We start from the raw sequence: 21,630 nt of genomic DNA, 5'->3' as shown, positions 1-21,630 counted from the left end.
CATATACAGTATACCTCTACACTGTGCCCCACAATATACAGTATACCGCTACACTGTGCCACACAATATACAGTATACTCTACACTGTGCCCCACAATATACAGTATACCTCTACACTGTGCCACAATATACAGTATACCTCTACACTGTGCCACACATATACAGTATACCTCTACACTGTGCCACACAATATACAGTATACCTCTACACTGTGCCCACAATATACAGTATACCGCTACACTGTGCCCAACAATATACAGTATACCTCTACACTGTGCCCCACATATACAGTATACCTCTACACTGTGCCACACATATACAGTATACCTCTACACTGTGCCCCACAATATACGTATACCTCTACACTGTATACCTATACCTCTACCTGTGCACACAATATACAGTATACCTCTACACTGTGCCACACAATATACAGTATACCGCTAGCACTGTTGCCCCCACAATATACAGTATACCTCTACACTGTGCCACAGCAATATACAGTTATACCTCTACACTGTGCCCATTATATACCTCTCCTGTGCCCCACAATATACAGTTATACCTCTACACTGTGCCACCACAATATACAGTATACCGCTACAACTGGTAGCCACACAATATACAGTATACCTCTACAATGTGCCCCACAATATACAGTATACCTCTACACTGTGGCCACACAATATACAGTATACCTCTACACTTGGGTGCCACACGATATACAGTATAACTCTACACGGTTGCCCCACAATATACAGTATACCGCTAACACTGTGCCACACAATATACAGTATACCTCTAACCACTGTGCCACCCAATATACAGTATACCGCTACACTGTGCCCACACAATATACAGTTTACCTCTACACTGTGCCCCACAATATACAGTATACCTCTACACTGTGCCCCACAATATATAGTATGCCTCTACACTGTGGAGTCTGTTGTATAAGCACCCTTGTTCTGTGGCGGCGGACAGAAAATAATCTGGAAGTGCCCCTCCCGAGACCAGGCTCTGGATCCGCCACTGGACCGCTCCCAGGAGTGTACATTTCTTCTAAACGGTAATCCGTATGCTCTGACCTGCAGAAATCAGCACTCGCTCGATAACAACTAACAGGCAGTACCTGTAGGCTGTAGCCTGGCCCTGTTACTGAAGCTAGCCGAGTGGTGTAAGGTTAAGGTACTAGTAGAGATGAGCGGCCGCTTAATCCTGATTTAAAGTTACTGCAGGATATGGATTACAGTTTAGAAATGTGAAATGTACACTCCTGTGAGAGGCGGGGAGGGAGATCTGTGGATGACACTGTTATAGAGGGGGAATTGGGGATGACACTGTTATAGGGAGGGAGATCTGTGGATGACACATATAGCATAAGATGCTATACACGGTATTAGGCATCCACAGATCCCCCCCTCTATAAAAGTGTCATCCACAGACAGCTGGACTTTTCTTCCCTGTTGCGGTTTTAGGTATTGGGTAAAGTATCGCAGCATTTCTAAGCGTACTTGTGTAAATGTATCGTTGTTATAGCTGCCCCCCTACTTTTGTCCTGGCCCCCAGTGTGCCCCCCCCCCCCCCCCCAAAATTTGAAAGCTAGAGACGCCACTGCTCCTCAGCAGCAATTTTCTATAGTTTTATGTAGTTCTGAGAGAGAGGGCAGTGTCGTTGCTGTGCTCTGTGCTTTCCTGTGTCATTACATTAGATAGTTAGTTATATATATATATGTTACAGATAGTTAAGCCTGTGATACCGCACGGCATCATTGGTTGTCACACTATCGCTGGAGGCGGGCTAGGCAGGCACATACAGATATATGTGGTAAGGTATAGACCTCTACTGAGAGACAAGAATGAAAAGAAAGTAACAGCAAAATAAAAATGAAACAAACACATAAGGATAAAAAATAATTAAGGGATATGTACCCCTTAATATATCCCTTAAAAGGTCATTATATATTTCTTGTAGTTGATTAAAAAAATGTCGCACCAATGTTGCGCGGCAATTTTTATAATGATAATCTATGGTTTTGCACTGCAACATGTGACATACTGCGATGCGACATTCGCAGAAAAATCCATCTTGGATGGATTTTTCGCAACTGTCGTGTCACAGTCGCAGCATGTCGCATGTCGCAGTGCGACACCATAGCCTATCATTATAAAAATAGTTGTGATAAAATGTTGCGCGACACATGTTGTGTAGCTCTAGCATTAAAAGGGCAGGGCGCTGAGGAGGTCACTGTTAAAGGGGCGGGCACTGTGGATGTTACTGTTAAGGCGGCAGACTGCTGTGGAGGTCGCTGTTAAAGGGGTGGACACTGGGGAGGTCACTGTTAAGGGGGCAGGGGTCACTATTAAAGGGGCGGGCACTGTGGATGTTACTGTTAAGGCGGCAGGCCGCTGTGGAGGTCACTGTTAAAGGGGTGGACACTGGGGAGGTCACTGTTGAGGGGGCAGGGGTCACTATTAAAGGGGCAACTGCTGTGGAGGTCACTGTTAAGGGAGCGGGGTACTGTGAGGTCACTGTTAAGGCAGCGGGGTACTGTGGAGGTCACTGTTAAGGCAGCGGGGTACTGTGGAGGTCACTGTTAAGGCAGCGGGGTACTGTGGAGGTCTCTGTTGAAGGGACGGGCCCCAGAGGAGATCACTGTCAAGGGAGTGGGGTGCTGTGAAACTCACTGTTAAAGGGACGGGGTGCTGTAGAGGTCACTGTTATGGAGGATACTGTCGATATCTTTTAACGACACATACATTAAATGAAATAGATGAAATATACCCGTGCGAAGCCGGGTCCTTCTGCTAGTAATTAATATAATGATAAAGAAATCATTTAGAAATAGAGGAAACACGAGGTATATATACACCTCTATATAAAACAATTAATACAAGAACAAGTATTTATATGGTGCAACATGAATAAAAAATAAAGAAAGAATAACCTAAAAACCCAGGTGCGTTAAATATGCGATAATGGAAAAGAGTTTGCCTTACAATACTTTCATCTATCCTCATCTTTATTTCTATTCTACTGTCATTTATATAATAAATTTTTGATCCTTATGTTTTTCTCTTATACAAGACAGATATTATATATAAACCCTAGACATTAAGCCCGTTACAATAACAGTAGTGCATAAATATTAGTAGGAACAGTCTATATTAAATGTCAAGAGAAGTTGACCACACTGACTGGTGGTCGCGACTGGCGGCTGTGGCTTAGACTCCTGGTACTGACTGGTGGCTGGTGGCCGAGACTAGTGGCTGTGGCTAAGACTGCTGGGACTGATTGGTGGCTGATGGCAGAGACTGGTGGCTGTTGCTAAGACTGCTGGTATTGACTAGTGACTGGTTGCCGAGACTGGTGGCTGTGGCTTAGACTGCTGGTACTGACTGGTGGCCGTGGCTAAGACTGCTGGTACTGATTGGTGGCTGATGGCAGAGACTGGTGGCTGTGGCTAAGACTGCTGGTACTGACTGGTTGCCGAGACTTGTGGCTGAGACTGCTGGCTGTGGCTTGTGGCTGAGACTGCTGGCACTGACTGCTGGCTGTGGCTGAGACTGCTGGCCTTGATCGCTTGGTATTACACTTTTTGTGATGTAAGGTGATAACAACTTTTTTTGTTATTTTTTTACTGCGTTCACCAGATGGGTTGGATCACATACTATTTTTATAGAGCAGGTTGTTACGGACACAGCGATGCCTAATATGTGCATTTTTTTATTTTTTATTTACACAATATAAGCATTTAAAAAAAAAATATGTTTTTGTGTTTCCATATATATATTTTTTTTGGCAATTGTCTTAGGTAGGATTTTTTGCAGGATGAGATGACTGTTTGATTGGTACAATTATGGGGCACATATGACTTTTTGATTGCTTGGTATTTTTGTGATGTAAGGTGATTGCCACATTTTTTTTTTATGGTTTTCACCAGATGGGTTGGATCACATCCTACTTTTATAAAGCAGGTCGTTACGGACATGACGATACCTAATATGTGCATTTTTTTAACTTTATTTTATTCAATAAAAGCATGTTTGAAAAAAATAATTTTTTTTGTGTCTCCATTTTCTGAAAGCCATATTTTTGGGATAATTAGCTTTTGTAGGGGCTCATTTTTTGTGGGATGAGGTCACAGTTTAATTGGTGCTAATTTTGGATACCTATGACCTTTTTTTATCACTTATTATACTATTTTTTGGGAAGTGTGGTGGGAAAAATTGCAATTCCATCATAGTTTTTCTTTTTTTTTTATGGTGTTTACCATGCGGTAGAAGTAACATGATCCTTTCATAGATCAGGTCCTTACGGATACGGCAATATTAAACATGTGTGCGGGGACCGCAAGGGAGGGCTAGCAGCCTTAGTCCTGGTGGGCAAATCCAGTCAAGTGGCCCATTTTTAGCCCTGCCCATTATTAAAAGCCCCTCCTACATATAATAGGCCACTCCCAACAAACACTGTACAGCTGAAATTCTATTGTTGAGGCCTGTCTCTACGCATCATATGGAGAGGGGAGGACCTGTCCTGGCTGCACTGCCTGCTTCACATTATACAATAAACAGCAGGCTACGGCCAGGAAGCTCCTCTGCTCTCCTCCCTCCCCAGATCCTGCTCAAGGCCTGTGGTTGCCCCCCCAATGACAGGGGGAGGAGCCGGAGCATCTCCTCTTCTACATAGCGCCACATACCTCTTACATCCAGTGATGTCACCTTTGTTGTAGACGTTCTCTTTCTTTATCTTCTCCATTTAGACCAGACCGCCATGATGATTTTTCAGCCATCTCCCGTCTCTGCAGAGATTGACAAACAGACATTAGTTTCCCACATTTCCATCATCTTCACATCTTCTGAACACCCTTTCCTGCCATCCCCAATACTATACTGCAGTCCCCCTGGAAATACTACTACCACACAGATAGTGCCCCCTTCAACAATTATTGGCACACAGTGCTCAAAAGAATAACTGAGCCCAGACTCTAATAGTATAAAGATAATGTCCCCAAAAAATAATTGTGCTAAGATGATACTGTGCCAGGGTGCCCCCCAAAGTAACAGTGCTCCCCAATATCCCACCAATAGAAATAATTCTCTGCCAGAGCACACTTAGTAGTAATAATGCCCATACTAGTAATCATGTTCCTCATAGCCCCCGAATAGTAGTAAAGCTCCGCATAATACCTTCTAGTAGTAATAATTCTCCCTATAATATGACAGTACATGAAATACCCCCGCTTAGTGCCTGCAGTTGAACTAATGTCCCCATAATGTATGCCAGTATAAAATACCCCTATATAGTGCCCCAGTAAATGCCCTCATAGTGCTCTTCTCCCTCTTCCCCATAGTGTCCCCCATAATATGCCAGTAAAAAAATGCCCCTTCTTAGTCCCCTCAGCAGATGCTTCTATAGTGCTCCTCTCCCTCATAATGTGCCAGTAAAATGCCCCTTCTTAGTGCCACCAGATGCCCCAATAGTGCTCCAATCACCAATAGTGCCCCCAAATAATGCCCCATAGTGCTGCTCTCCCCTATAGTGCCTCCCATAATGTGCCAGTAAAAAAAGGCCCCTTTAGATCCCCCACTTCCCCCAAATAATGCCCCCTTAGTGCCACCAGATGCCATAGTGCCCCCCATAATGTGCCAATAAAAAAAGGCCCCTTTAGATCCCCCACTTCCCCATAGTGCCCCCAAATAATGCCCCTATAGTGCCAACAGATGCCCCATAGTGCCACTCTCCCCATGGTGCCCCGCCATAATGTGCCAGTAAGAAATGCCCCCATAGTGCCCCCCCAAAATGGGCAAGAAAAAAAGGCCCCTAGAGTGCCACCCCCAAAAAAATGGGGCTGTAAGAAATGCCAGATGCCCCCATAGTGCCAGCTCCCTCCGCAAAGAAAAAAAAAACACTAATACTTGCCTCCATCAGCAGTGTCCCCCACTGTGTGCTGCCCGGCTCAGGCGGCTCGATGATAATGACGTCATCACGCCGCCTGAGCCGGTGTTCTGCCGGATTCCTATACCTTGGCAGAATGCTATACTGGAAGTGACACGGCCGCACAGGAATCAGCTGGAGGAGGGGGTGTGTGGATCCAGATCCACTGGATTCATAAAAATTATTGCACCGCCGCAGGAGAAGCACCTACTTCATTTGCATGCGCGAAACCATACACCGCGCGTTCGCACTCAGGGACCGCATTCAGCTCTGCTATGTGGATGACCCCACCACCTCAATATCCTGCACTCAGGTCTGCTATGTGGTGAGGCTGAACTGCTCCAGATGATGTGTCCCCACGTGCGCACTCAGGGGTAGGGAGATCTGATGGAACATTTTGCACTGAAAAATCTACCTACCCCTGAGTGCGCACGCGCGGTGTACAGTTTCGCGCATGCAAATGAAGTAGATGCTTCTCCCACGGCAGTGCAATTATATTTGACGAATACAGTGGAACTGCGGCCGTGTAATTTCCGGTATAGCATTCTGCCCAGGTCTAGGAATCTGGCAGAACACCGGCCTCTGATAGGCTGCAGGCATTAGTGCCTGTAGCCTATCAGAAGAACAGGAAGGGACACGCCTCTCCCTGCCCTGCCACAGCACAGGCATCTGTATAGCTGTCCTGAGGATGGCGATACAGATGAATATGGAGATGAACGTTTCTACAATGGAAGCGCTCATCTCCTACTGCCCCGCTACCGCCGCCGGCAACTAGAACCAGGGCCACACACCTGCGGTGAGGAATTTAAAAGAAAAAAAAAATATTTGTTAAAGACGGCCCAGCGGCCGTTTTTTAACATGCTTTAGGGTGGCCTGGGGCAATTGCCTCCCTGCCCCCCGTCCCAGCCCGCCCCTAGCGGGGGGGCATTAGTCCTTCATGCATCGGGCCACTGCCAGGGCAGAATGGTTACCCCCTCCATACAGTAGTCCCTAAGGACCACGGCATGGAAGGGGTTGAAAGGCCGACATCGGTGCCAGCCCCAATGTCGGCCTTTTCAAGCAGAGTGTTAGCTGGACATTACAGCTAACACTCTGCCATCCTGAAGGGGGTGCTGCGCACTCTGCATCTCCTGAGCCGAGAGAAGAGCGCGGACGGCGGGGGAACTGTGGCCTCGGAGGTATCTATGGGCAGTCAGGCTGCAGGAAAACTTGTGTGTAGCGCTGTGTCCTGATTGGACGCCGCGCATGCCCATTGCAAAACTGTCACAGTGGGGAGTGGGGAAAAACCCCCACCGTACAATGTAAAAGGGATAGGGGTAGCAGCTAGACCAGGCTGCCAAGAAAAGGGAGCTGGTCACCTCCTATAGGATCCCTAAATCTGGCCCTGTTCTCCTAACTGTATGAGCTGACCCTTAAAGGGAATCTGTCACCTATTTTGAGCATATAAAACAGTTAACATAGCAATGTGCAATAAAGTACCTTCATTCCAGCATGTGTCTTCTTTCTTTTATTCAACTTTTCATTTAGATGAAAAAGCGATTTTCTGATATGCTAATTAAGCCTCAAGGTGCCCAGAGGGGCGTTATTACTCTGCTCTAGTGCCCAGTAACGCCCCCTGCAGTGCCCAGCCCGCCTTTCTTCCAAGCCCAGCATGCCTCTTAAGAAATAAATGTATTCCCACATACTTGCCGAACGGCGCCACCCGCTCCACTACGTCATGTCATTTATTCACCCCACCATCCTTGCGTCCTCCTTTCTTGGCCTCCGAAATCCCGCGCAGCCGTAGTATCGCTGACTGCCTGCGCCTGTACGATGCTCCTGGGTCCTGAGGCAACAGCCTCAATAGTGTCACTGGGCATGCGTCGAGCCCAGTGACGTAATCAGAGCGCTGTTGCCTCAGGACCCAGGAGCATCGTACAGGCGCAGGCAGTCAGCGATACTACGGCTGCGCGGGATTTCGGAGGCCAAGAAAGGAGGCGTGCTGGGTTTGGAAGAAAGGCGGGCTGGGCACTGCAGGGGGGCGTTACTGGGCACTAGAGCAGAGTAATAACGCCCCTCTGGGCACCTTGAGGCTTAATTAGCATATCAGAAAATCTAGCACACACCACAAACCACACAGGAACCCAGGAACCCCATAGCTGCAATAAACATGAGACAGGGGAATGTCTAGCAAACATGCTGGACACCAAACACCACCAGACATGTAACACCACACAAGACATACAAACACCCTGAACATAACCCACTCCATACAAATAGGGACAGGAAGGGAAGGAGACACCGGGATGACATTGATGACCACAAGGGTGGCCCTCACTGGACAGATGGAACATCCTGGACTGGAGCAGAGCTCCAGCAGCAACCACAGCTGAAGTACCACTGACTCCAGCCAGGAAACCACAGAAGATATAAGCCAAGTGACCACACCCAGTCAAGGAGTTAACCCTTACAGCACGAGACAGAGGGAGGCTACAACTTAAAGGGGAAGTGCACACACAAGCATACAAAACACGTAACCACCGGCAACAGCATGCGTGGCAACCATGTCACAGCAATCACCCAGAAGGCCAAGACACTGCCACCGCATGCTCTCACAACAACACGTTGCCGCTGGCAACCGCAAGTGTGGCAACAGTGTCACAGCGTACACCATAGGCCGTGACAAAAACTGGTGACACACACACGGACACAGCGCACTCACTCACTCAGGGATTTGATTATTATAGATGACTGACTGACTGACGATCGGAAATGGCTCTGTGACTGACTGAAATGTTACACTGCTGACAGGGGCTCCTCTCAGTGTTATACTGCTGTGACTGACTAACTAAAATGGCGGCAGGCAGGTGTGGGCGGTACATGCAGCGTCTGCTGAGCCGTATTTTGATTTGTGGCTGTGCTGCTGTGGGCGGAGCTGGCAAACTGACATGGCGTGTGGGCGATACAGGACGGCTTCTGCATGTGGGCGGTGCAGGCGGGGTCTGCTGCGCCATATCCTCATTGTTGGACGTGCTGCTGTGGGCGGAGCCAGCAAACTGACATGGCGTTTTGGGCGGCTTCTACATGTGGGCGGTGCAGGCGGCATCTGCGGCGCCGTATCCTGATTGTTGGACGCGCTGTTGTGGGGTGAGCCGGCGAACTGACATGGCGTGTGGGCAGTGCAGGCGGCTTCTTCAGCACCGTACCCTGCTTGCCTGCGCACTTGTATGGGCGGTGTGTGGAGCGCTGTGTCCGCGCATGCCCAGTGTGCACTGGTGACACACACAGGGACACAGCGCACTGACACTGCGCTTTTATTATATAGGATGAGGACATTCTGGATAGGATTGATATATTTGAATATAGGGATAAGGATCCATTTCAGATTTTCTAATTGACATTCCTGGATGATCCCGCCTCATATAGCGATAATTTAAAAAACATTTTTTTTTTTAATGGATTGCATTTTACACCTCTGAGGAAGGAGCGTGCAGGCTCTGAAACACGTTTGGTGACATATTAAATGCAATCCAGTAAGACCCCCTGAAGATCGTATGCCGAGACTTACAGACCCAAACTAAGCCCAAAGTAGAGGGGATCCGCGTCTACTAAAGACAAGCGGAGTGAAATATTACAAACACTCGGTCTAGGTGAAGAAGCAATAGTCCCAGACTCAGCAGTGGCGTGCTAGTCCAGAGGAAAGGCGAAGTTACTAACACGTAGGGCGCTAAACCTAGAAAGGACATCATTACGGCCACATTGCTCGGCACATGGGGAGTAGTTCCTGCTAAAGACGTCAAGGCGGTAATATAGATGCTTTGCAGCAATAACGCTCTCCATATTTTATTGGATATTATGTCCTTATTGAACATTCTGCTCCAAATTAAACAGAGGATACTATATGATTAAGTCAATAATCTAAGGGATATTATCACTTATATATTTTGCACCAAGAGAGATTATATACAAATAGAATATAGTAAAGGAGACTATATTTTCAATAAATCAAGTGATATTTAAAAATAACAATTGATGAAAATATAGATTGCACAAGAAAATATAACTAACGGAAATATATTTTTATATTTTTTTTTATATATATATATTTTTTTTTTTTGTACCAACATTTATATTCACAATCACTGGTTTCAATAATAATTTTTTCCCCTTGATTAATCATGTTTAAATAAGAACTTTCTACCCCAACCATGAAGACATTTGACTTTGATATAAATATGGAGCAACAAAAAGAACATACATACAAAAAGAAGCTGTCTATTGAACTGCTTTTGCATTTTTTTTGGTATTTCTTTGGATTACTTTTATTAATGTTTTAATATGAAATAGTGAGAAGATTATATGCATTACGGTTGATGAAATATTCTGCTAATTGTATCTATATTGACTATTACCTACAGCAACTAGTCTGTATCTGTCTTTATCTACCAACATTGAGATTTTAATAAAAACTAATTCCTCTACTTTTATTTATTATTAATTTATTTAATTTTTTTATGTTTATGCACAATAGGCATATTCAATTAAACCACTAGATTTTAATACAGTTCCAAATGAGAGCGTGCGTTTTAATATAATTATTTTTGTATACATTTTTTGAGAGGCTTTTGGGGTGAGCCCACCTATCAGGGCACCTAACTCCAGAAATCACGAAGGGTGAGCCGCTACATACATCTATCTAAGGTATAGACTATGCTCACTGTGTGAGGTACATGTCCTTTGTACTATACACTACTCACAAAAAGTTAGGGATATTTGGCTTGTGGGTGAAATTCAGGATGAACCTAAAATGCCCTCTAACCTTTACAGGTGAACTTAATGTGATCTTCTCTAAACTTTTGAATGCACATGTCCAACTGTTCAATGTTTCAGTACTTTTTACACAACTTGCTGTTCTCTAACAAGGAGCTTAACTGCAAAATTGACAACCTGTGTTTGATCCATGAATCGTCCAAGAAATTTCCTGGTTTAATTAGAATTGGTATTTAAGCAGTCCTCCTCATCATGCTGTTCACATTTTGACATCATGAGACCAAGACAACACCTAACAATTGATCAGCGGTACCTTGCCATTGAGAGGCTTCAAGCAGGATGTTCTCAGACGGAAGTGGCCACTAAGCTTAGAGTGTCATCAGCAGGTTTGTATCAGAGATACAGAGAGACTGGAATAGTCACAGAAAGGCATAGAAGTGGACATCCTTTGGCCACATCCCACACTGTTGACCGCTTCATTGTGAACTGCGGAACTGAATGATGAATGCCACACAACTCCAGGCACATTTAAGGGAGGTGAGAGGCACCAAGTGTTACATCAGACCATTCAAAACCGTTTACATCAGCGTGGTCTGCGTGCTAGACGACCTGCAAGGGTACCTGGTCACACCACCAGGCACAGGAGTTATCTTCTTGCAAGGGCCAGGGAGCATCTACGCTGGAGGAGGGACCACTGTGCCTCAGTGCTTTTCACTGATGAAAGTTGCTTCACGCTGAGCAGAAATGATGGCCGCTAACGATGTTGGAAACGTCAAGGAGAGCGCTATGCATCAGCCACTGTTGTCACCAGATGAGCCTTCGGTGGTGGTGTTACAGTGCGGGCAGGTGTGTCTAGTCAATACAGAACTGCCCGACACTTTGTGAATGGTACAGTGACAAGCCCATACTACTTAAAGAACATAATTCATCCAGTCATTGTGCCTCTGCAGGAACAACACGGGCCTAATTCCATCTTCATGGAGGACAATGCGCCAGCTCATCAAGGTCGCATAATTAGGGAACGGCTGCTGGAAACTGGGGGGACCTCAAATGGAGTGGCCTGCACTTTCTCCAGACCTGAATCCCATTGAAAACCTATGGGATCAGCTCAGTCACTGGGTAGAGGCTCGTAACTCTGTACCCCAGAACCTCAATGACCTGAGGGTCGCCCTTCAAGAAGAGTGGGATGCCATGTCTCAGCAGACAATAAGTCGACTTGTGAACGGCCACATGACAAGTTATTGAGACCCTGACATTTTTGTGGGGGTATACCCACCACTGGTGTTGAGTGAACCTGCCTTTTGGGTTCGGGTTCGAGTTCGGGTTCAGCGTTTAAGTGAATTATGTAATGGATTCCGTTTTGCATACCATCATAGTACAAGTGTATGGGCTGCAGAACGGAACCCCAAGGCGGTTCGCTCAACTCTACCCACCACTGCTGTTGAATTTTGTTTCAATAAATTGTTTGAGATCAGGAAATCACCATTGCTGCTTCTACTTAAATGCCCTACTGTCATGATATAACATCACTGTAGCGTGAGCTTTTTACGTTTTCCATAAATTTCACCCGAAAGCCTAATATCCCTAACTTTTTGTGAGTAGTATATGTGGTTGAGGTATGAGGTTCTACTCATTTATAATGTATAATGTGGTGATTCTGAGGCATGATGTATTATTCTGAGTAGAAAACACCATGGGGGTAAAAGCTGGAGAGATAAAGGGAGGACCTCCTGTTACCCACTTCATTCTAGTCTAAACCACCCAAGGATCTGCACTGTACATTATACACACATGTCTGCACTGTACATTATACACACACAGCTCTGCACTGTACATTATACACACAGCTCTGCACTGTACATTATACACACACAGCTCTGCACTGTACATTATACACACAGCTCTGCACTGTACATTATACACACAGCTCTGCACTGTACATTATACACACAGCTCTGCACTGTACATTATACACACACAGCTCTGCACTGTACATTATACATACAGCTCTGCACTGTACATTATACACACAGCTCTGCACTGTACATTATACACACAGCTCTGCACTGTACATTATACACACACAGCTCTGCACTGTACATTATACATACAGCTCTGCACTGTACATTATACACACAGCTCTGCACCGTACATTATACACACACAGCTCTGCACTGTACATTATACACACACAGCTCTGCACTGTACATTATACACACAGCTCTGCACTGTACATTATACACACACAGCTCTGCACTGTACAACTCTGTTCCTGTTGTGACGCGGCCATACCGGACATGACGTTCCCAGCTTTGGAAAGAGGTGTGCTGACAGGGTAGGGAAATTTCACACCAGAGTTGGGGAAAAGGGGCCACCTAATGCGCTTGCACCTTACCTCTCAGATGGACACCGGCCGACACTGCGTTTGCGCCGGGAGCCTCAGCAGCAGTTAGAGGGATACACCGCGCGTGCGCACCAGCGGACAGGGAGATCTCTTATACCGAACATCCATCCGATCACCGCGCCTGCGCAGTGTGGGGGTAGGGAGATCTGATGGCCATTTGTTCTGTTAAATCTCCCTACCACTCACTGCGCGGTGTCTGATCATCTGGAGCCAGCTGAGAGGTTAGGTGCAAGCGCATTAGATGGCCCCTTCTCCCCAACTCTGGTGTGAAATTTCCCTACCCCGTCGTTGTGCACCTGCACGGCGCGGCGCACCTCCTTCCAAAGCTGGGAACGTCATGTCCAGTGCGGCCGCGTCACAACAAGAAGTAATGAGGGCAGGGAATATCACGGAACACCGGATCAAGTTACATACAATGCATTCGGAAAAGCATCAGACCCTTTCACCTTTTTCACATTTTGTTATGTTGCTCCTTGTGCTGAGTTAAAAAAAAAAAAAAAGTTTTCTCATCATTCTGCTTTCAATCCCCCATGATGAGAAAGAGAGAAAAGAATGTTCAAAATCTTTGCTAATTTATTGAAAAGGAAAAACTCAAATCTTGCATTGACGTAAGTGTTCAGTCCCTTTACTTAGGACTTAGCTGAAGCCCCTTTGGCAGCGCTTACAGCCTCCAGTCTTCTTGGGTATGTTTGCTGATAAGCGCAAGACTTCAGGTTCGGATACTCTTTAAAGAGTATTTATTAATTGAAATAAGTACCTGTAACCTGTGTTAAAATACGCTCCTACACAGCGCTTTGCCCCCCGGTATTTTCCCCGCTCAGTATGCAAATACTGAGCATCGGAACAATGAGGAGGAGACAGAGTATTTCTTTGTGGGCGTGTTCTTCTCCTTGGCTGTAGCGCTGTCCAATCGCATCGGAGAGCGTCATAGCCAGGGAGGTTTGAGAAACACGGCGTCTCCTCCTCCCTGTTGTAATGCTCAGTATTTGCATACTGAGCGGGGAAAATACCGGGGGCACAGCGTAGGAGAGCTATTTTAACAAAACAGGCAGAGTGACAGCATCATCGGGGGGTATCCCGCAAGTACAGGTACTTATCTCAATTAATAAAATCCGGTGAAAGGTCCTCTTTAAAGAGAGACTCTTAACTGCAACTTCAAATGAAGGTGACAACTACACTTCAAATGAGCATTAATAATATGATTTTATTAAATGTAACAATAAGTATATAGAAATATGATGCGCTTCTTCTGGCCAGTTAAGTACATGCAAAGGACAGAAAACTTACATCAATGTATGGGTGTCACGGATGGTGTTGCAGAAAACTAGAAGTAACAAATAAAGATCCGACTGACTTGATCCCAAACTAAGGAACATATGGGTGAGCCCTATTAAAGCCCTAGAGCTCTCCCTGACTGCTCAGCCCATGCAAAGATCTTTATGATAGAAAATTGCATGCCCTCGTACCTAGACTGTGTGACTCCTGAAAACTCTATAATAGTGAGGGGACATGACCACCGGCTCCCTGCACTTAGGGAGTCAGGGTCACCTAGAATCAAGCCAACAGGAAAACACAAATAAAGGAAAAGACTTATCTGAGGAACCAGCAGTTGCAGCATCTAGCAGTGAGCACAATCCAGGAAGTTGTATAAACCGCAAAGTGATGCAGTATGGGAGGGGATATAAAGGGATGCAATCAGTGCAACTAGATGACAGCTGAGAGAGGGAAACGAGATGACAAAACTAAACCAAAACAAAAGAACCTCAAGCAAGAGGTACTGAAGAACGTCTGTCAAAGCTTCTGAGAGATCTAGCAGTGACAACGGGTCACTGTGTATATCTTGTTTATCTGTTATTATTCCGGACCTTGGAGTGGCCAATTCCCAGATCCTTAATAAACCACAATCCCAAGATAACCTTGGCAGACAACTCTTTTTCACAAACATGTCATTTACAGGTCAAATAAGTGGGATAATACCTTGTACACGTATTTTAGACATGTCTTCTTTGTTCAGTCAATCAGATAACATGGACAAAGTCTTCCACAAACATTTCAGACAAGTTTTTTTGTTTATTCCATCAGACAAAAACATGTCAAATAAGTCTTTAATTTATACATATGTCAGGATAATTTTATTAGGCACAATAAAGTCAGAGACTCCATCTTCACACTTTAGGGTATGATGCCACAAGGTTTACACACCTGGATTTGGGCATTTCCTGCCATTCTTTTCTGCAGAACACCGGTCAGGTTGATGGGGACTGTCGGTGGACAGCCATTTTCAGGTCTCTCCATAGATATTTGATTTGGTTCAGGTCAACTCTCTGGCAGGGCCACTCATGGACATTCCCAGAGTTGTCCCTAAGCCTCTGCTGTGTTGTCTTTGCTGTGTACTTAGCGTCATTGTCTTGTTGAAAGGTGAGCCTTTGGCCCAGAGCACTCTGGATCAAGTTTCCATTAAGAATATCTCTGCACTTTTCTCCATTCATCTTTCCCTCAACTCTGACAGTCTCCTTGTACTAGACACTGAAATGGCTGTCCACCGACGGTCTCCATTCAACCTGACAGCTTGAGAGGATGTACAGAGAAGAATAGCAAAAGATTTCCAAACCCAGATATGAAAAACAACCCCCACAGCATGATGCTTTCACCACTATGCTTTACTGTAGGGATGGTACTGGGCAGGTGATGAGCAGTGTCTGTTTTCCTCCAAACATGATGGTTAGAATTGAGGCAAACAAATTCAATTGTGGTTTCATCAGGCTGGAGAATCTTGCCTCTCACAGTGTGAGAGTCCTTTAGGTACAAACCGGATTCCAAAAAAGTTGGGACACTATACAAATCGTGAATAAAAACTGAATGCAATGATGTGGAGATGCCAACTTCTAATATTTTATTCAGAATAAAACATAAATCACGGAACAAAAGTTTAAACTGAGAAAATGTACAATTTTAAGGGAAAAATATGTTGAATCAGAATTTCATGGTGTCAACAAATCCCCAAAAAGTTGGGACAAGGCCATTTTCACCACTGTGTGGCATCTCCCCTTCTTCTTAGAACACTCAACAGACGTCTGGGGACTGAGGAGACCAGTTTCTCAAGTTTAGAAATAGGAATGCTCTCCCATTCTTGTCTAATACAGGCCTCTAACTGTTCAATCGTCTTGGGCCTTCTTTGTTGCACCTTCCTCTTTATGATGCGCCAAATGTTCTCTATAGGTGAAAGATCTGCACTGCAGACTGGCCATTTCAGTACCCGGATCCTTCTCCTACGCAGCCATGATGCTGTGATTGATGCAGAATGTGGTCTGGCATTATCTTGTTGAAAAATGCAGGGTCTTCCCTGAAGGAGATGACATCTGGATGGGAGCATATGTTGTTCTAGAACCTGAATATATTTTTCTGCATTGATGGTGCCTTTCCGGACATGCAAGCTGCCCATGCCACACGCACTCATGCAACCCCATACCATCAGAGATGCAGGCTTCTGAACTGAGCATTGATAACAACTTGGGTTGTCCTTGTCCTCTTTGGTCCGGATGACATGGCGTCCCAGATTTCCAAAAAGAACTTGGGTTGTCCTTGTCCTCTTTGGTCCGGATGACATGGCGTCCCAGATTTCCAAAAAGAATCGTGACTCGTCTGACCACAGAACAGTCTTCCATTTTGCCACACTCCATTTTAAATGATCCCTGGCCCAGTGAAAACGCCTGAGCTTGTGGATCTTGCTTAGAAATGGCTTCTTCTTTGCACTGTAGAGTTTCAGCTTGCAACGGCGGATGGCACGGTGGATTGTGTTCACTGACAATGGTTTCTGGAAGTATTCCTGAGCCAATTCTGTGATTTCCTTTACAGTAGCATTCCTGTCTGTGGTGCAGTGTTGTTTAAGGGCCCGGAGATCACGGGCATCCAGTATGGTTTTACGGCCTTGACCCTTACGCACAGAGATTGTTCCAGATTCTCTGAATCTTCGGATGATGTTATGCACAGTTGATGATGATAGATGCAAAGTCTTCACAATGTTTCGCTGGGTAACACCTTTCTGATATTGCTCCACTATCTTTCTGCGCAACATTGTGGGAATTGGTGATCCTCTACCCATCTTGGCTTCTGAGAGACACTGCCACTCTGAGAAGCTCTTTTTATACCCAATCATGTTGCCAATTGACCTAATTAGTGTTAATTGGTCTTCCAGCTCTTCGTTATGCTCAAATTTACTTTTTCCAGCCTCTTATTGCTACTTGTCCCAACTTTTTGGGGATTTGTTGACACCGTGAAAATTTGAATCAACGTATTTTTCCTTTAAAATGATACATTTACTCGGATTAAACGTTTGATCTGTCATCTACGTTCTATTACAAATAAAATATTGACATTTGCCATCTCCACATCATTGCATTCAGTTTTTATTCACAATTTGTTTAGTGTCCCAACTTTTTTGGAATCCGGTTTTTACTTTTTTGCAAACATTCATGTGTTCCATTCAAAAATTTGCTGTGGGGCCCATTCATTTCTAGTTATGCCACTGTCTAACCCTTATACTTGCAAGATTTCTAGTCTTTGGGTGAATGAAGTTCTTTATACTTTGTTTCTATAAAAGTGTGAAAGAAGGACATACATTCATGATGATCACTATTACCTTAATAAACTTATATATTTGACTATTCTTAAAGAGATGTGGGTAGTCTCTCTTTAAACAGTGTCTGAACCTGAAATGGTGTATTTGTTAGCAGAACCCCTCTTTAGCTCCTCCTGCTCCATAACATGCAGCCTGCTGCTGAAACACCATGTTCAATGTGACCGTTTCCCTTTAAGTGCAATGACCACAAAGAGGTGTTAATGCTAAACACTGTACACACTGACAGCATAGTCACCATAAGAGAAAGAGAGGCGCTACTACGGACAGACAGAAGCTACTCTGTATCACAGAGTACAACACGTTAATGGAGGGCATGGACCTTTCTGATCTGGCTCTCCAACCTTATTTGATAGAAAAGGAAAACTATTGCCGGGTACAAGAAGGTGGCGATATACCTGATACAGGTTGCTACTTTTAATTCTTATGTACTTTACAAAAATTCCCAGGCAACAATACGAGGATTGAAAATCAGTTGTGGAAACAATAGTTTTTAGGCCATGCCAACTGCCCACTAAGAAAAAAAACAGGTAAATGTTTAGTACCATCATGCATGGGCAGGATAGGAGAATGTGTTTTAGGTTATTTTGTCCAATAAATTATGCTGTGTGCAACATATGATTGCTTGAAATGTTATACTGTTTTTTCTTTACATTTTTTTGTGGCAAATTTCAACAGAAATCCCCCAAAAATCTACAGGGCCAAAGGGCAAACTATACACATTGAAGTGCACATTTGGGTGTGTATTAAAGGATAACTGTCACACTTAGACCCTAATTTCAATTTTCATATATGTAGTTACTAATAACATGATATTCCAGAATCAGTTACTATTAGATTGACTTACCCCATATTTAATAAGATTCAGCCCTCAGCAACCAGTCTGCATAAAACTGCAATCTCACTATTCAGTTAAGATGGCCGCCACTGCCCTCACCCTGAGGCTAATCCCGCCTGCCCTCACTAACCAGTAACAATAGCCCCCCAATAGTGTCAGTAACCAGAGCCCTCCCCCTAAAGGGTTAATATCCTGCAGCACAAAGGGGTCCTCTTACCACATGTTGCTTTCATTTATACACTGAGCAGACGGCAGATCTCCCTTCCCTGTTGTGCACTGCTTCAACTCTGCATTCTCCAGCTCTGCTGAGTGAGGGAGCGTCTGCCAAGTGCAGGGACAGGGAGAAGTGCACACAGCCCAGGCACTGTTATCAGCTGCTGGGGAGGACCTGGCTTTAATCATTTACTTACAGTCCCTGGCTGTCAGTAATGTGACCCTGCATGCTGCGTGCTTCTGCGTCCTCCGTCCTTCAACACATAGACGGACCTGCATAGCAACCCTATTTTAAGCACAGGTAAAAGTAGGCAGTACAGGGAACAAAACTGTGGAATTAATGGGTAATTGAATACACAGTGAAAAGTTGAAATAGGGCCACCAAGGAGATATTAATCACCACAATCCAATACTCCAAAAAAAATACAACAGTTATACTTTAAAGGAAATGTGTTACCCAAATTTATTTCTAACAGTTAAAACCAGATAGTAACACACATACTTTTCATCTAATCTCTTTTTATTTTCTGATATTTTTAAGTCCATTATCTGAACATGATTATGGGGGCGGCCATCTTGCCTAAGATGCTTTTAACAGCATTTCCAAACCATTAAAAAGAAATTATGGCAGCCCCATGGGCCATAGACACAATGGTCAGTGGAGGACCTCATTGTCTTCTATGGGAGAGTCTTCTAGGCATGCTGTGACCTGTGCAGAGGTTATTGTACAAAGAAGGAATAGAAAAGATTTGACAGTCACCTATTGTGAATGGTGGATCCTGTCTTATCCGTCAGTCTAATCCTGCATATAATGATATCACCTCTGTGTAAGATAAGCAGGTAACTGCAGTAAAGTGATCTGTATCTAACACCCCAGAGTGGTGGTAATATTCTTTCACTCAGCTACTGTCTTTTATTGCCAACACCAATGTCATTCTTGTATTCATTTCCAGGTCCTTCACAAGTGTGCATTGATCTTACTGTCCAGAAACTGTTATGTTTATTTAATTTGCCTGGTTCACCAGCAGGTGGCAGCATATATGGCAGAGAGAGAGAGAGAGCGAGAGAGATACTCAGATAGAACGGAACTCACCATTCCATTCTCCCCCCTTTGAGCAGAAGTGGGCTAGTCCTGCTTCCTAACAGAAGGGAGGGGCAGCAGTGCTAGATTATTCTAGTTTAGTCTAGATAGTGAAGTATAAGCTAGGGCACCTTGAGGGCCACTTGTGGCTATAAGAGCCAGTGGAGGCTAAGCTATGCTTGACATGGAAGCAGACAAATGGAAACAGTAGCAACCAGGGGAAAGTGTTCTCCAGTTGCCAGAAGATATAACAGCAAGGGGAAATTGTTCTCCGGCTGGAGCAGGAGCCTCCAAAGGTGTAATGGGGTTCGGAGGGTGCACTCGGTCTCCCATTAGCCGCAGACCTGCTGCTTAGCTTCGGGAGCGAGGATCTGTGCTTGACCTCGTTCCCAGGGCGGCTTTGCTAGCTGGGAGGTTCCCTGCTCCTAAGTCTGCCTTGAGCGCCGAGCTGATCACTCGGTGCTCGACTGGTTGGTCTGTCGGTCATGTGACGCTGGCCACGTCACATGACCCTCACTCCCCACTATAAATACAGGCAGCCTGCTGGCCACAGGTTGCCTGTTAATTTAGGTTCCACCTGTGATGTTGTATTTCCTGGCGTACTTACCTCCTGCTGTTTCCTGACGATCCTCTGCCTGCTCCTTGTGTACTTTGCTGCTCTCCTGGTATTCTGACCCCGGCCTCCTCCTGAGGATCCTCTGCTTACTCCTTTGGTACTTCATGACTCTCCTGGTATTTATGACCCCGGCTTCTCCTGACTATTCTCTGCTTGCTCCATTTGTACTTTGTAGCTTTCCTGGTATTGACTCGGTCCGTTCACGTTCTGTTGTTTGTCTGTCTGTCATCCCTGCACTTAGTTCAAGCTAGGGATTTGCGTCCAGTTGTCCCCTGTCATTAGGACTCGCGAGGCAAGTAGTCAGGGCCAGGGGTAAGGGTGGAGCGCAGTGGTCACTTCCCTCTCCCCTGTGTGTGTGTGTGTATGTGACCGTTACAAAAGGGAAGTAGCTTGTAGACCACTTGGACTCCATGCTAATTTACTTTACTGAGTGTCAGGAGGGGAACAACAGCCGAAGGCACCCCAATCCAAGGATACCGGAACCAACTGAGAGTCCATTAACCAGACCCAATCAGAGTTTAGCACATCAGAAAGAAAGAAAGCAGAGTTATCAAGCGTGCCTGTGAGCCAAGCAGAGAAAGCAAAGTTACCAAGTTTGCCTACCAGTTTATGCCAAAGCCTGCTGGAACCAAGTAAAAGCCTGAAAATTGTTTGGATGCAAGTTTGCCCAAGTAAAGCTGCTGATGAACTTTATTAATGTCTTCTCTAAATGTCTTCTTCATCCCTTAACTCAATCCTTTATTTTCTTCGGAGCCTAAGCCTGGGGTCCCACTGTATCCAGGTAGGAGCACAGTGACACATATAGGCTGCCCCACACCACTCAGCATTCCACTAAACTGGGGACGCGATAGGGCCCTGGGGGGCAGCATGTTGCATGTACAGACCAAGAAGTGGTGCCTATAATTATGGTTCTTGTTTAAATATAGATATTGTAAAAATATATATATAAAAAAAAAATAACAGCACCAAAAATTAACAAATATAACATAAAAATGTGATTTAAACAATAGGTCATTTTCTGATGACACATTTATTTTAATGCAAATAATGCAAAACAGTTCTGAACATGTGTGGTTTTAAGTGTGTCATTTTTATAGGAGCCATAGCCATCCTCCCTCAATTTCTTGCAGGTATCTCTAAGAAAGACCCAGGCATA

The 21,630-nt window shown here is 45.0% G+C and overlaps 1 protein-coding gene across 1 annotated transcript in view; it reads right to left on the bottom strand.

Moving 5' to 3' along the window:
- Positions 1–15,316, bottom strand: part of LOC122941947 (gastrula zinc finger protein XlCGF26.1-like) — a 59,511-nt gene extending 44,195 nt beyond the window's left edge. Inside the window, exon 1 of the mRNA XM_044299443.1 lies at positions 15,293–15,316. Coding sequence (XP_044155378.1) covers positions 15,293–15,316 — 24 coding nt within the window. The remainder of the gene's footprint in view (positions 1–15,292) is intronic.
- Between the last annotated feature and the right edge of the window lie 6,314 nt (positions 15,317–21,630).

Source organism: Bufo gargarizans, chromosome 6 (assembly GCF_014858855.1).
Source record: "Bufo gargarizans isolate SCDJY-AF-19 chromosome 6, ASM1485885v1, whole genome shotgun sequence".
Classification (NCBI taxonomy): domain Eukaryota; kingdom Metazoa; phylum Chordata; class Amphibia; order Anura; family Bufonidae; genus Bufo; species Bufo gargarizans.
This window is presented reverse-complemented; position numbering and strand designations above follow the sequence as displayed.